At 40.4% G+C, this 13260-nt stretch overlaps 1 protein-coding gene across 17 annotated transcripts in view; it reads right to left on the bottom strand.

Moving 5' to 3' along the window:
• The window catches only part of MYCBP2 (MYC binding protein 2), a 368898-nt gene that overhangs the window by 120301 nt on the left and 235337 nt on the right, over nucleotides 1–13260 (bottom strand). For all 17 annotated transcript variants that reach the window (XM_075918843.1, XM_075918845.1, XM_075918849.1 and 14 more), the window contains 2 exons: nucleotides 12845–12960; nucleotides 6768–6865 (listed from right to left, as the gene is read on the bottom strand). In XM_075918843.1, coding sequence (XP_075774958.1) covers nucleotides 6768–6865; nucleotides 12845–12960 — 214 coding nt within the window. The remainder of the gene's footprint in view (nucleotides 1–6767; nucleotides 6866–12844; nucleotides 12961–13260) is intronic.

Here is a 13260-nt window from a genome sequence, read left to right as displayed (position 1 = left end):
TAAGTTTTCCTGCATCAACAAACTTTGTATGTAAAAACTGACAGTAACACAACCACAAAATCTTTTACTGGCCCTTAGAATGATGTTGAGAAGAAAAATGTATTCAGGGTTAAGATATTTAAACTTTCTGAAGTGCATTAATCCTCTTTTTAAAAATAAATTATGTTAAATTTCTAAAAGAAAGTGTAATGCTTTTTGTAATCATTTTCATTTGAAAAAAGCTTTATAACAAATTGTAATAAGTTACAGAAAAATGTATCCTTACATCTTTTCTGAATTTACTTCTAATTTGACATTAGAAGATTTGCCCTACGTTGCTTGGGTGCCCTTAACTCAATATTTGTTTTGGGGAAATAAAATGAAAATGCATGTGTTTCATTTAAATCATTGCCCTGCGGTGAGGTTGCAGATGAGTTGTTCAGTATGTAGCCTGCCCCAGGGAGAGAGGATTACACCAGAACTCTTTCACTGCAGCAGCTTGGGCCCAGGTGAGAAGTGCCTCTTCATGGACACTACAGCTACAGTGGGCACAGCCAGGGGAGGTGTGGATGTCCCCTGGCTGGGGCAGGTCCAGGGTCGTCTGACCAATGCGCTCTCCAGCCAGTGAGGAATGCAGCAAACTATGCACTTTCTTGACAAAGTGGAACAGCCAGCAATGCTGCCATACATATTGGGGGGAGGGGAGCTTCATCTCCCCCTCCCAACCCAACCTCCCTAAAGGTTGCATGGATGTGGAAGGCTCAGAACTGGGGCAGTTCCAGACTTCTTTCACCGGCCTGGTGATTCTGTCTCTTTTCTGTATGGTTTTACGAGAATCAATCCCATTCCAGGCACAGTCCATTTTCCTGGCACAACCAAATCCTTTTTAGTTATGATAAAAGGAAGCTGCATACTGAATTTGGTGGTCCTAGCTCTTACGATTTAGGAGTTCTTGAACAGACCGACACACAGACAAACTCTCTCAAATATATAGTAGATTATTTTCATATTAGCAAACACTCTCTAGGGATTTAGAGACAAAGGTCATGTTTCCACTACCAACTACACTGGTACTGTAGTGATCAATGCAGCGGTGTCGATTTAGTGAGTCTGGTGAAGACATGCTAAGTCAATGGGAGAATGCTCTCCTATTGATGTCTGTATTTCACCTCCGAGAGAAGGAAGTTATGTTAGTGTAAATATTGCTGTAAGTCGACCTAAGTTGTGCCAACTTCAGTTATGCAATTTATGTAACTGAACTAGTACAACTTAGAACAACTTACAGCATTAGTGTACACTAGCCCCTAAGACTAGCATTCAGATCAGTTGTTACTGTAAGCTTCAGATATGTTATTTGTAAACCACCTGAACATTGGCTAATTTAGCCATCTTCTTCCCCTTTGCGTGAAAGGGCAACAAAAAAGAAGTACTGATTTCCTAAACAATTCTATTCTACTTATGTAGATATTTTTATTATCTTTCATGCACCCATATTGTGACGATTCATACTTAAGATTAATAGAATTCCAGTGGAAAGTAGCATCTGGTCTGCACATATTTTGGAATTCTCATAACACCGTTGTTATTTGAAAGGTGAAGGAAGGTGAAAGGTGAAGGAGTATAACAATTCAAATGGTTGATGGGTAAGATCTTGGAATTGCAGATTTAGTTCCAGAGGGACACAATCTATGACAGATTTAACACGGTCTCAGATGTATGCAAATTATTGAGGAGAGATCTTTTTCCCTGCAGCAGCTGATTACCAAATTCAGTGTTTCGAACTATAGCTAGAAATAGATGAGGCTTAGAACTTTTGACAGGAACTACAATATACTACAGATTAGAGGTCTCCACTGAGTCAGCAATGACCTCCTTAGCCCATGATGTCAGTTGCAATGCTCCATTAGTCTCCTTTTACTCACTCTGACTCTTAAGTACTGAATGTCCTCTACTGATCATCAAGTTTAATGGTCCTCAAACTAACATCTGGACTATTTTTGTAGAGAAACATACAAAATAGGAAATTACTACCTAGGAAGGAACACTGCAGAAAGGGATCCGGTGTGTGTGTGGAGGACATAGTGGACCACAAACAAAAGAGTGTCAACAGTATAATACTACTGCAAAAAAAAAGCGAACATAAATCTAGGATCTATTAGCAGAAGTGTTGCAATACAGATATGAAAAGTGATTCTTCTGCTCTTCTCTGCATTGCTAAAGCCTCAACTGGAGTATCATGACCTGTTCTGGGGCACTATATTTCAGGAAAGATGTGGACAAATTGGAAAAAGTCCAGAGAAGAACAAAAATGATTTAAGGTCTGGAAAACATGAGGGAAGATTGAAAGAATTATGTTTGCTTAGTTTTTAAACGAGAAGACACAGAGGGGACACAACAGTAGTTTTTCTGTACCTAGGACACTGTTACAAGGGAGAACAATTATTCTCCCTAATCTCTGTGTATAAAACAAGAAACAATGGGCTTAATTGCAGCAAAGGAGGTTCAGGTTGGACATTAGGAAAAACTTCCTGTCTGAATGGGCAAGCACTGGAATAAATTCACAACAGGAGGTTGTGAAACTCCATAATTGGAGATTTTTAAGAGCAGGTTAGACAAACATCTGTCAAGAATGGTCTAAATCAGAGGTCTCCAACCTTTTTAAGCACAAGATCACTTTTTAAATTTAAGTGCAATCCAAGATCTACCTCAAATATAAATACCCTTGCCCCACTTCCTTCCCACCCTTCTCTGAGGCCTCACCCCCAAGCACTCCATTCTCCCTCTCTTGCCTCCCACACTCACTTTCATCAGGCTGGGGCAGAGGGTTGGGGTGCAGGCTCTGGTCTTCTTTAAGGGATCTGGAGCATGAGAGGGGCTCCGAGCTGCTCTTGGAGCAGGCAGTTGGGATGCAGGAGTGCTCGGGGCTAGGGTGGGGCTTAGGGTGTAGGAGGGGGTTCATGATGGTGGTAAGGTTTCAAGATGCGGGCTCCAGCTGGGCACTGCTTATCTCAGGTGGCTCCTGGTTGGTGGTGCAGTGGGGCTATGGCAGGCTCACCCTTGCCCTGTCCCTGCACCACTCCCAAAAGCAGCCAGCAAACTCCATCCCAAGTCCTGTTGTGCCCCCCCTTTGCATTTTTGGAGAAAGGACGCAGTGTGGGAGGGGGCACCTTGATATGAACACCCCTCCTTGCCCAGGCCAGAAAGCAGGACACTCCCCAGGAGGAGGGGCAGCTCTAAGGCAAAGGGCAGTAGATGAGCAGCGGTGGGGAGAGGGGCTGCTGAAGTGCTGGCACTTGATAGCCTCTTGGCCAAACCAGTCAAGATCATCTGTCAGAGGCTTCAAGATCTACCAGTAGATTGGGATCTACTGGTTGGTGACCACCGGTCTAAATAGTGCTTGGGCCTGTCACGAATGCAGGGAACTGGACTTGATGAGCTCTCAAGGTCCCTTCCAGTCCCATGATTCTACTCAAGTGTGTGGCAAGGAATAGCAATGTTTTTGTATTACTTTTGGAAATAAATGAGTTCGGGGAGGGGGGGGGGGGGAAGCAGTTGAGGTGTCCCATCTGTGACTCTGTGCCATGCACTCTAGAGCCTCATTGTTACCTAAAATGAGTAAGTATTTCCCTGACTACTTCTTGGGCTGATACTCCTAGATCTACCTAAGGTTCCCGCAGCAGGTCTTACTGTTCCAGCTAGAAATTCCCTTAACTCAGGGGCTCCCATTAGGTGTGCCACATTTAGCATAAGAAGCTTTTCCACTGATGAAGGGAATTTACTTGCTTCCAATATTACAGACTGGATTCTTAGTCCACTTTTCTGGTATTTTACATGAATGCACAATCATAAAAATATATTGCTGTATCAGTTTGGTTGCTCTCAGAACCAGCTAGTGCTTTTGGTGTCACAAGGAGGAAGGAGAAAATTTGTTCCTCTTGGTTTCTGAGGACAGGACAAGGAGTAATGGGCTTAAAGTGCAGCAGGGGAGGTTTAGATTGGACATTAGGAAAAAATTCCTAACTGTCAGGGTGGTCAAATATTGGAATAAATTGCCAAGGGAGGTGGTGGAATCTCCCTCTCTGGAGATATTTAAGAACAGGTTAGATAGACATCTGTCAGGGATGGTGTAGACGGAGCTTGATCCTGCCTTGAGGGCGGGGGGCTGGACTCGATGACCTCTCGAGGTCCCTTCCAGTCCTATTATTCTATGATTCTATGATACTGTTGTGCCAAATATACTGAAGATCCACAGGTTCCATCTATCTTTACAGATTCCCTTGATGGAATACAGACTGGAATTTCTTGCCTATTTAATTACTTTGATCACTACCAGAATCAGAAAAGAGGCACTTGTTTTAAGAATCCATATGGGACAGGTCTGGATGAAATTTTGACACAACCTTCATTAATAAAGATCTGGATCAGAAATCTGGACCTTTCGTTTTAAATACAAGATAAAGAAGGATGAATTCAGAATGTTAGGTCACCTATGTTTCTAGCTCTTTGAGTTTCAGGTACATATATATTTAGGTTTAGTCACGTTGACTAATAAATTAAAAGATTCAATAGCTTCTCAGCAAAATATTTTATTTTAATCTTTTCTAGTTCCAGTTCTTTATTAGCTCTAGGTTTCCTAAGCCATAGAGCAGGGCTACTCAACTTTGGAAGCCCTGTGGGACACAATGATACTCACAGCACATGCCGAGGGCCACAACTCAAGTGTGGTTGCATATACACGACAATATATATGCAAATACATGCAAACAGCTTCTTTCACTCTGGCGGACATGAATACAAAGCACTTTCCACAATGCCCTGGCACTCCTAGCACCTCCTCCCTGGGGGCTAGAAACACCGACACCCTTTATCCGTCTGTTCCAGCCAGCCTGTCTGCTTGTGTCTTTCACTGCTCACCCTACCTGAAAGACACCTTGTCATTGTGGAGCATGTCATTGAGGAGGCCACGTTCAAAGGATCCCACCTGCGGGCCACGTGTTGAGCCCCGCATAACCCCAAACCACACCACAGGCCACAAACAAACGGACCACAGGCCACATGCAGCCCATGGGCCATATGTTGAGTAGCCCTACCATAGAGTGATATATTCATGAGAAACAAGTGTGGACTGCGAATCAAGCCTTATACAGAAGGGATGTACCCCTATACAGAGAATGCTTTACTACAATTACTTCAGAAACCTCTTGCAGTCATTTTGTAACTTTTATTCCTTTCTAAAGAAACCCTCATTTTAAATGAGATAAGTGTCTCTCTTCAGCTGAAGTGAAATAATTAAATTATCCCAGTAGCAGGGTTACGAAGACTGATAAAAGGGTCTGCGTTTCATGTGCTTGCTGAACACTTGGCAAACCATTACTTTGGTCATATTGTCTAATATATTTAGAACCATGAAAAAGATAGATGACACCTCAAAAGAAAATGCAAAAAAGAAGACAAAGGCTTCTGTCTGTGGCACATAAAACAGGAGTAGCAGCATATCTGTACAGCCATACATGGATACAAAAATAATTCACGATATAGAGCAAAATATCCACGGATTTGCAGGGCTCTAAATATTAGTAAATGTTTAGCATTGTTTTGGTGTCTTTCACGCTGTCTCAACGGATCCAAGATGAAGTCCAGAGCAAATACCTTGGTAATTAGTTTGAGTGACTGTTTGTCAACAATGATCCATGTCAACAGCAAGTCTGATACCCTATCGCATTGGGTACCTAGAACAGTTGCTTTTTTGTTCACGCCTCTCTCTCTCAATTGCTTATCTCTAGTGCACTTCACAACATTGAAGATGCTAGAATTTCTTTACCTAGACTGAAAGTTACCTGCATTTGGAGCCACACAAGTATCATATTACACCAGAAACAACAGAATACTTTAGAGTTCCTAGATGTGTTGGGGAAGTTAAGGGGTAAAATCAGGAGAAAAATGAGGAAAGGAGAGGAATATGGTAGACACGTGGAGTGACAGTAAAGAGACTAAGGGAAGGAAGATAGGAAAGCAACAAGAATACAATCAGTAAAGGAAAAAACATCTGAGTAAAAGCTTAAGGTGTAAAACATCTGATGAAATCAGTGGATTTAGATTCCTGTTCAATCTGCTTCTGTAGCTGCACAGGTTGGCTTGCTTCTGTGGCTAGTTCCAACATGAAGGTCTCTTTTTTCTGAACTCATATGACTAAAGTTGTATGCGTATATGTGTACGGGGAGAGGGCTCAAATTTTCAAATCTTATGTGAATTCATGTGGATGGATTGTCTAGTAGGGGAAAATTAAATATTAAAGATTAAAAAAGTCTGGAGAGAAGTTTGGGAGAAGAAATAATTTAGAGGAGAAAGAATGAAGAAAACATGAGAGGAGGAAGAGAACACATTCAGAAAGAGGGAAAAACAAATAGATGATTTTATTCTCAGTGACAAAGAGAATATAAAAGTCTGCTTAAATGTTTTGTCTCTCTCATTATAATCCATAAAGCTGAATAAAATTAATTTATCATTCCTGTGGTAAACAGTCTCAGTGCTGTGTAATAATAGGCATGGAGCCACCAAGGATCTACATGACTGGTTGTCATACCAAATGAAGGCCAGTTACTGAATGAACCTGCCATTTCAGGAAAAGAGGTTAATCAAATAGAAACACATTGAAATTCCCTTTCCTTTTTCTGTTCTGGGCACTCAGTCTACAAAGATGACTTGCAAATATTTTAGTTTGGAATTACTATTCTAATCAACCAAAATATACAAAGAATCCAAATTGTTTGGATTCTTGTTCTCCAAACCTTGTTTGGTTGAGGTTCTGCTTTTGGTTTAACAAGCTGGGTTCCAGGTGGTATCATTCCTTTTGGAGGGTCTTTTACTTTCACTTCTAATCCAGCATCTGTAAATAGACAAGAGTTAAAAGTGAAAAAGTTAAACAAAAGAAAAAAATTTTTTAAGGGGATATAACTTTACAAGAGATTAATTATCCATCATTATCGGCATGATTAGATACTATACTGCAAAATATCTTCCTCAATCAACATACAATTACCATTGAAAGTCCAATTCGGGATAAATTATCTTGGAATATGAATATTTAGTGTGCTCAACTGGCTAAAATAAACCAGCTGATTTCTTTTTTAAAAAATTCCTTGGTTAAGGAAAAAAAAAAAGCATAGGGGAAGAGAAATGTTTCTCGGAACTTAAGTGAACAGACATAGTATATTTAGCAGTCCCATACTGTGGATTAGCCTTCCCCCTGTAGTTCAGAGCTGAATTCAGCAGGGTCCCTCTCCTTTAATAACAACCAGACCAGTGAAAGCCTGCCAAAATGGGATATCATGAAACTGTACTAATATTAAAAGCAAATGAACTCAGACACTACAAATATAATTATCTATAAGCTAGGAAATAACATTTACATTTTCAACCTGTCAGTGTGACTGGTTCCTTTAAAAAGTAAAAGGTCAAGGCCAGTGTTCCCTGTAAGTTTGGCACCTCTGTGGCCACCCAGGAGAGATTCACATGCCACCCAGCTGATTAGTAGAGCGCCCACAGCTGGTTTTTATTTCTATTGGTGATGCACATAAAAATTATATTCAACACAGAAATAGAAAAAGATTAGAGAGAACATTAGTCCTGATCTATCTGTGACACTCTCAGTTCCCCTCCACACATAGGCAAAATGATCACAGCCACATGACAGACTGGAGATAAAAGAGAAGCCCTTAGAGATTGAGAACCAGAGGGGAACGAGGTAATAAAGGTAGCTTGGAAAGGAGAATATCTGCCTACCAGCAAAGCCCCTGTAGAAAAGCTGTGGGCTGCAGAACTAAGAGATGAGTTGTAATACAGGCCTAGAAACTGGCGACAGATGGGCTGGGGAAGCTGGCCTTAAATCATAGCACAGGCCCCCCTGGAAGGATGTGGGACTCAAGAATCAAGGAGAAGAGCCTTACTCAAGTCCTAGCACAGCTCCCCTCCCCCTACTACTCCGAACCAAAAAGAAGAAAAATTTGGAACTGAGGGGACAAGTCTGTATTCTGAAGAAGACAAAGTAAATAAGACACCCCCAAGGATACTTAAGTACTTAAATATTCTGGACTGTGAAAAAGTTATCTCAAGAACCTCAAGGAAGCTGAGGACAGGGTATTTGGGATGTGCTATGGGGTGGCACCAGGCCAGAAACTCTGGAATAAACTTTAAGGGCCTTCATGCTTGTTAAGAATCTACTAGTATGAGGAAATTATCTGGGTTAAGCCCAACAAAGTGCTTTCACAGACACCTTGTGCAGAGGTCAGCAGAAACTATAACTGGTAAATATCAGATTTCTGATGTTATCCTATTTATATCAGGTATTTATCTAGTCCTCATTAGGTCAGTACCTGGCCTGGGAAACTAATGATGCAACCAGTTCTGGTCACAGGCCACCTGATGTCTATTATGCATATGATAAAAAGATTAAGACTAACTCAACTATCTCAATGAATCATAATTTTAAATGTATTTATCCTCATCACCGCTAGAAGTACTATAATATTCAAAATTTAGATGGGCAGCTGTGGCAGAAAGACTAAGTAAATTGCTCAAAGTCATAAAGAAAAATCTCCTGATTCCCTAGGTAATTAACCAGGCCATTCTTCCTCTTTTACACCAATACTTAAAATGGATGAATACACAGAAAGAAATTGACATGGCTGATTCTTTCTTCAAGGTTCAGAAAGTACTTACTACCTTCTCCAAATATCCTTTACATCTTAGTACTGACCTCTCTCATCAACATTATACCAAATTCAGATTTGGATGGTAGTGGTTCTAGACCAGGGGGACATGTACATCTGGGAATAAGCAAAGGTCTACCGGGGCACATCAATTCATCTAGTTATATACACAGTTTTATAACAGGCTAGATAAAGCCCGGTGAAGTCAGTAAAAACTGAAATTTCATACAAATAAATGTTTTATATTGCTCTATATACGATGTGCTGAAATGTAGGACAATATTTCTATTCAAATTGATTTGTTTTATAATTATATGGTTAAAATAAGTAAGCAATTTGTCAGTAATAGTGTGCTGTGACACTTTTGCATTTTTATGTCTGTGCCAGTAACTGGCAAGATCCACCTTGACACCTACTGATAGTGCTGGAGGTGGCTTTGTTGACACTGCCTCCCAAGTCTGAGATGTGTTGGCGCCTAGTGTATGACCAGTGCCAAAAAGTATGCTGTGATGGGGAGCAATGCCACTGAGGTGAAGTGGGCAAAGGCAGACAAAAGAGTCCCAATGTAGGTTTACCCTGAAGTCTGGGCATCACTGGGGCTGGTGTGGGCTGCTCCGGAAGTGTCAGGATTACAACAGTGATAGACACTTACCTTCCTTCCTCCTCCCCCCCCATCCTCCTTCTGTTCTGCAATGTGATTTGTCCTTTTCATATTTGTTCATTTTTTTAATTGTATCCTTTGGTATATATGGTTGTGACTACTTTCTTCCACTATTTGATCTGAGGAAGTGGGTCTGGCCCACGAAAGCTCATCATCTAATAAACCATCTTGTTAGTCTTTAAAGTGCTACATTGTCCTGCATTTTGCTAGGATTACAACATGGAGAGCTTCAAGCATCGACTGCGCCGAAAGCTGATGGAGACCCTCTTCTATGTATGAGCTTCCATGCAAGGAACCAAATGGACTGCACTGCTCAAAGTGAGCTGAGGCTCGACTTCCCAAATGGGAAAGTAGCTGCCCAACAAAGTCACAGCTCAGCCCCAAGTCTTGCCATTCCTCTGTCAGGGAGCAGGAGATCAATCCCTACCAGCCTTCTTCAGTTTCATTGCTAGAATCACAAAGGAGTAGCGGGGGAGAAATCGGTGCTGGTTTGGGATCAGCAGGGCATTACATTCAGACACCATAGTGCTGAGTGGGACCTTGCTCCAGGGCCTGAGTAATTACCAATTCAATCCGGATCGCTTTGAGCTTGATTTCATCCCCCTTCTTAGTCCTGGGTTTAAGAGACTTATAGATATGACACTTGTCGCTTACGTGCCCTTCACCACCAAGGCACCTGAGGTAACTGCTGTATGGATCATTGATAAACACAGGATGTTGACAGTGATTGCAGGGTTTAAAGCCTGGGGACCAGACTGGACTCAAAACTGAGGTCTAACTAACTCTATTACTAACTATTTACAGAAACTTTACATGAACTAGAGATTTTACAAATGAAACCTAAGCAACACTAGTAAAATCAGTGAATGTTTTGAGCACCATCACTAGAGGCAAGGAGGAGAGTGGGGGGCAGCATTTGGTGTCCCTTATACTGTGCCATGAAGGCACCACTTCAGAAAGTGCAAGAGCTGCTCTCCTTCAGATACTGCTGAGGGAAAAAACTTTCGGCACTGGTGCATGTGGTGAGCGCACACACACCTAATGTGAAATGCACATGAGCAAACATTGGAAGAAATATTTGCCATTTTTAGGAGATATATTCTATACACAATCCTAGATTAACCCAGCAGTCTTCACACTGATGGTACTAAAAAGCTCACAAATTTTATCTAATATAGATACAGTCCCTTCAAAGTCTATAGTATTCTCATGTACATTCCCTATCTTGAATACTAGATTTTTATTTTATTTAGTAATTAAGACTTTTTAACTACTGCCAATAGGTTTGTGTCCAGGTATCATTAAAAAAAATATCAAGAGTTTTGAATGGCATATTCCCATATGCAAATGTTTTCATCACATAAGATTTTAAAAAAAATCTGTTGCATACTATTTCACAGCCATAAAGCAGGTTGCAGTAGACTCAACATTTCTTCTGACATGCTACTAAATAGTGATTACATGTAGCTTTTACAATCATTGGGAATACTACAGGTAATGTGGTGTATATATTTAGAGACAAGTATTCCACTTTTATATTTCTGATATGAAAAATGCCAAATTTACATATGCAGCCACTTCCTCAACATTTATACTCCATGTACAGTAACTAACTGTTATTCTCTAGAGGCAGTACAGTAGCTGAGGGTTTGCAGGTCACAAAGGACTTCAGGGTAAACATTTCTGAGGTAGGCTATGATATTCTGTTAAGAACTCCTATTCTAAATTTGGAGTCTGGAACTGGCACTTACATGATGGTTCCCCCCCATCAAAGAAAGGTCATCATAGAGCTAATGACCCAGGATGGGAGACAGGACATGACACATTCAACAGTGCTAGGAACAAATGCTCAACTGTTAAGTACTCCTAAAGTCTCTGCTTTAATCCCCAGATGGACCACATCCGTGCAGACACACCTTCTTGAAGCTGACAGACATATCGCCACTTAAGACATTATTGATAGTTTATGTCTGCTTTGTTTAAATACTTGTTTACTAGATGTAAGGTATTATGTAAGCTATGGGCGGAAAATACTATGTAACTTTATATTATTGCTCTTATTTTGCCTCACGATTAGCATCTATCCAGGGGGTCTGGGATCCCCGCTGCCTCCCCCCCCCCCCCCCACAATCACTTGATCTGCCCATTGAGCATCCTATATAATTAGTTGTAACCTATTGTTTGACAGTGTTCATTGAGCCTAACAAGTGACATAACACTCCACCAGTGCTGTGTGTGTAATAAACTCTCCTGCTTGCTTCACACACTGATGTCCAGATTCTGTTCCTACAGGACATTTAGCCATTCACAAGTGGGGGCAAAATTAAAAACTACAAATGTTTTGAAGAACTGAAACTTGATTCCCCAACCTTCCAGAAAGGAAACAAGGATATTTGTAAAGAGGCTTGAGACCTCGTTTCTTATGTTTTTTTCCTTTCCTATACTTCTGTTAGGTACCCCTCCAGCAGCTTTAACAAGAAATCTTCTTTGCACATAAGACTACCAAGAGCAACATGAAAAGCACGAAAAAAATTCAAGAGAACTAAGTCTTCTCTCTGAAGAAATAATACTGTTTTTAGTATTCATACTTGTGGAATCAGCCTCAAAGAATTCAGAAGCACAGCAACTGACCTATAGCATATTCACAATTAACCTTACATTTCTCCAGTGCGTATCTGAGGATTTTCACTTCACATAAGCAGCAAGTGAAACTGGTAAAAGTTAATTTCCTTCTCCCAGGTTTTTATTTTTTCATGGCAATCAGTGTCATGTTTTCCACAAAATCAGGAATGTCAGTGAAAATATTACAGTTTAACAAAGGGTTACACTACCCTTTTCTGTCTTGTTTGCTCCATGTATCTTTACTTGATCTTCAGACTTAAGCCCTTTGGAACAGGATCAATGGTCTGATTGATACAGAACTATTACCATCTAGTGTCCTTTACATGTAAAGCACTACAAATGATTTAATTATCTACTAGGATCCAAATTCTGGTTCTCTTTTCCCTCCCTCCAACAGTTAATCTCAAACACCTATAAGGAGCATAGGAAAATAATTTGCTTTAAAGGTTTGTGAGGCTATTAACCTCTGCAGTGATGAAAGAATCCTGAGCACCGGTCATCTTCAGTAAAATCTACACAGATATTCCACTACTAAAACAAGATCTTAACTTAACAAAAACTATTTAAAGGAAAATTTAAATTGTATTTTAGAAGAGTACCAATCAGTTTAATTAAGCTTCTTACGAAGGTATATTTTTGTCATTCGTGTGTTTACTTTTAGCTTTCTGATAACATCATGTAGACAGTGAGAGGGAGAAAGCAGAGAAAAGAAAAGGGGAAACTGGACAGAATGCTCTTGGATTGCCCCTCCTCCCCCCAAGAACTGTGCTAATTTTCATGCACATGCTATTTAAGCAAATCTTCACAGACCATTGTGGATATATACATGTTAAGTACTTGTGGTTACTCTGTAAGATTAATAAAAATTAGATACCTATTTCAATGCCATCTATAGTAACATGAATGGTGTAAAGACCAACAGCTCCTGGGGTCCAATTTGCACAATAAGTACCATCATTATTGACTCGGATCAACATGTTTTCACTGGGTCTAGACAAGAACAAAATAGACATTTTATTTAGCATTCCACTAAATTTATTTTCAGTCCCTTCCCCTATCCCCCACAGCCTCGTAAACTACTTTGCCTTTTGTGGTCTACCAGTGACATTTCTATGGAAACACGGTTTTGATCCACAAGAATTCATCCATTCAAGCCACTTACGGTCCTCAAGTTGTTTTTCATGAAATCATAACCTTCTAGAGTAAGTGAATACAATATTATATTCAGAAACTTAATTTAGGTGAGGAATATTTTTTCCAGAAGAACAAATAAAGCTAAATATAAAAGAC

This window comes from Pelodiscus sinensis, chromosome 1 (genome assembly GCF_049634645.1).
Source record: "Pelodiscus sinensis isolate JC-2024 chromosome 1, ASM4963464v1, whole genome shotgun sequence".
NCBI lineage: Eukaryota > Metazoa > Chordata > Testudines > Trionychidae > Pelodiscus > Pelodiscus sinensis.
Note: the sequence above shows the minus strand (reverse complement) of the source record. Positions and strands in the feature narration are given on the sequence as shown.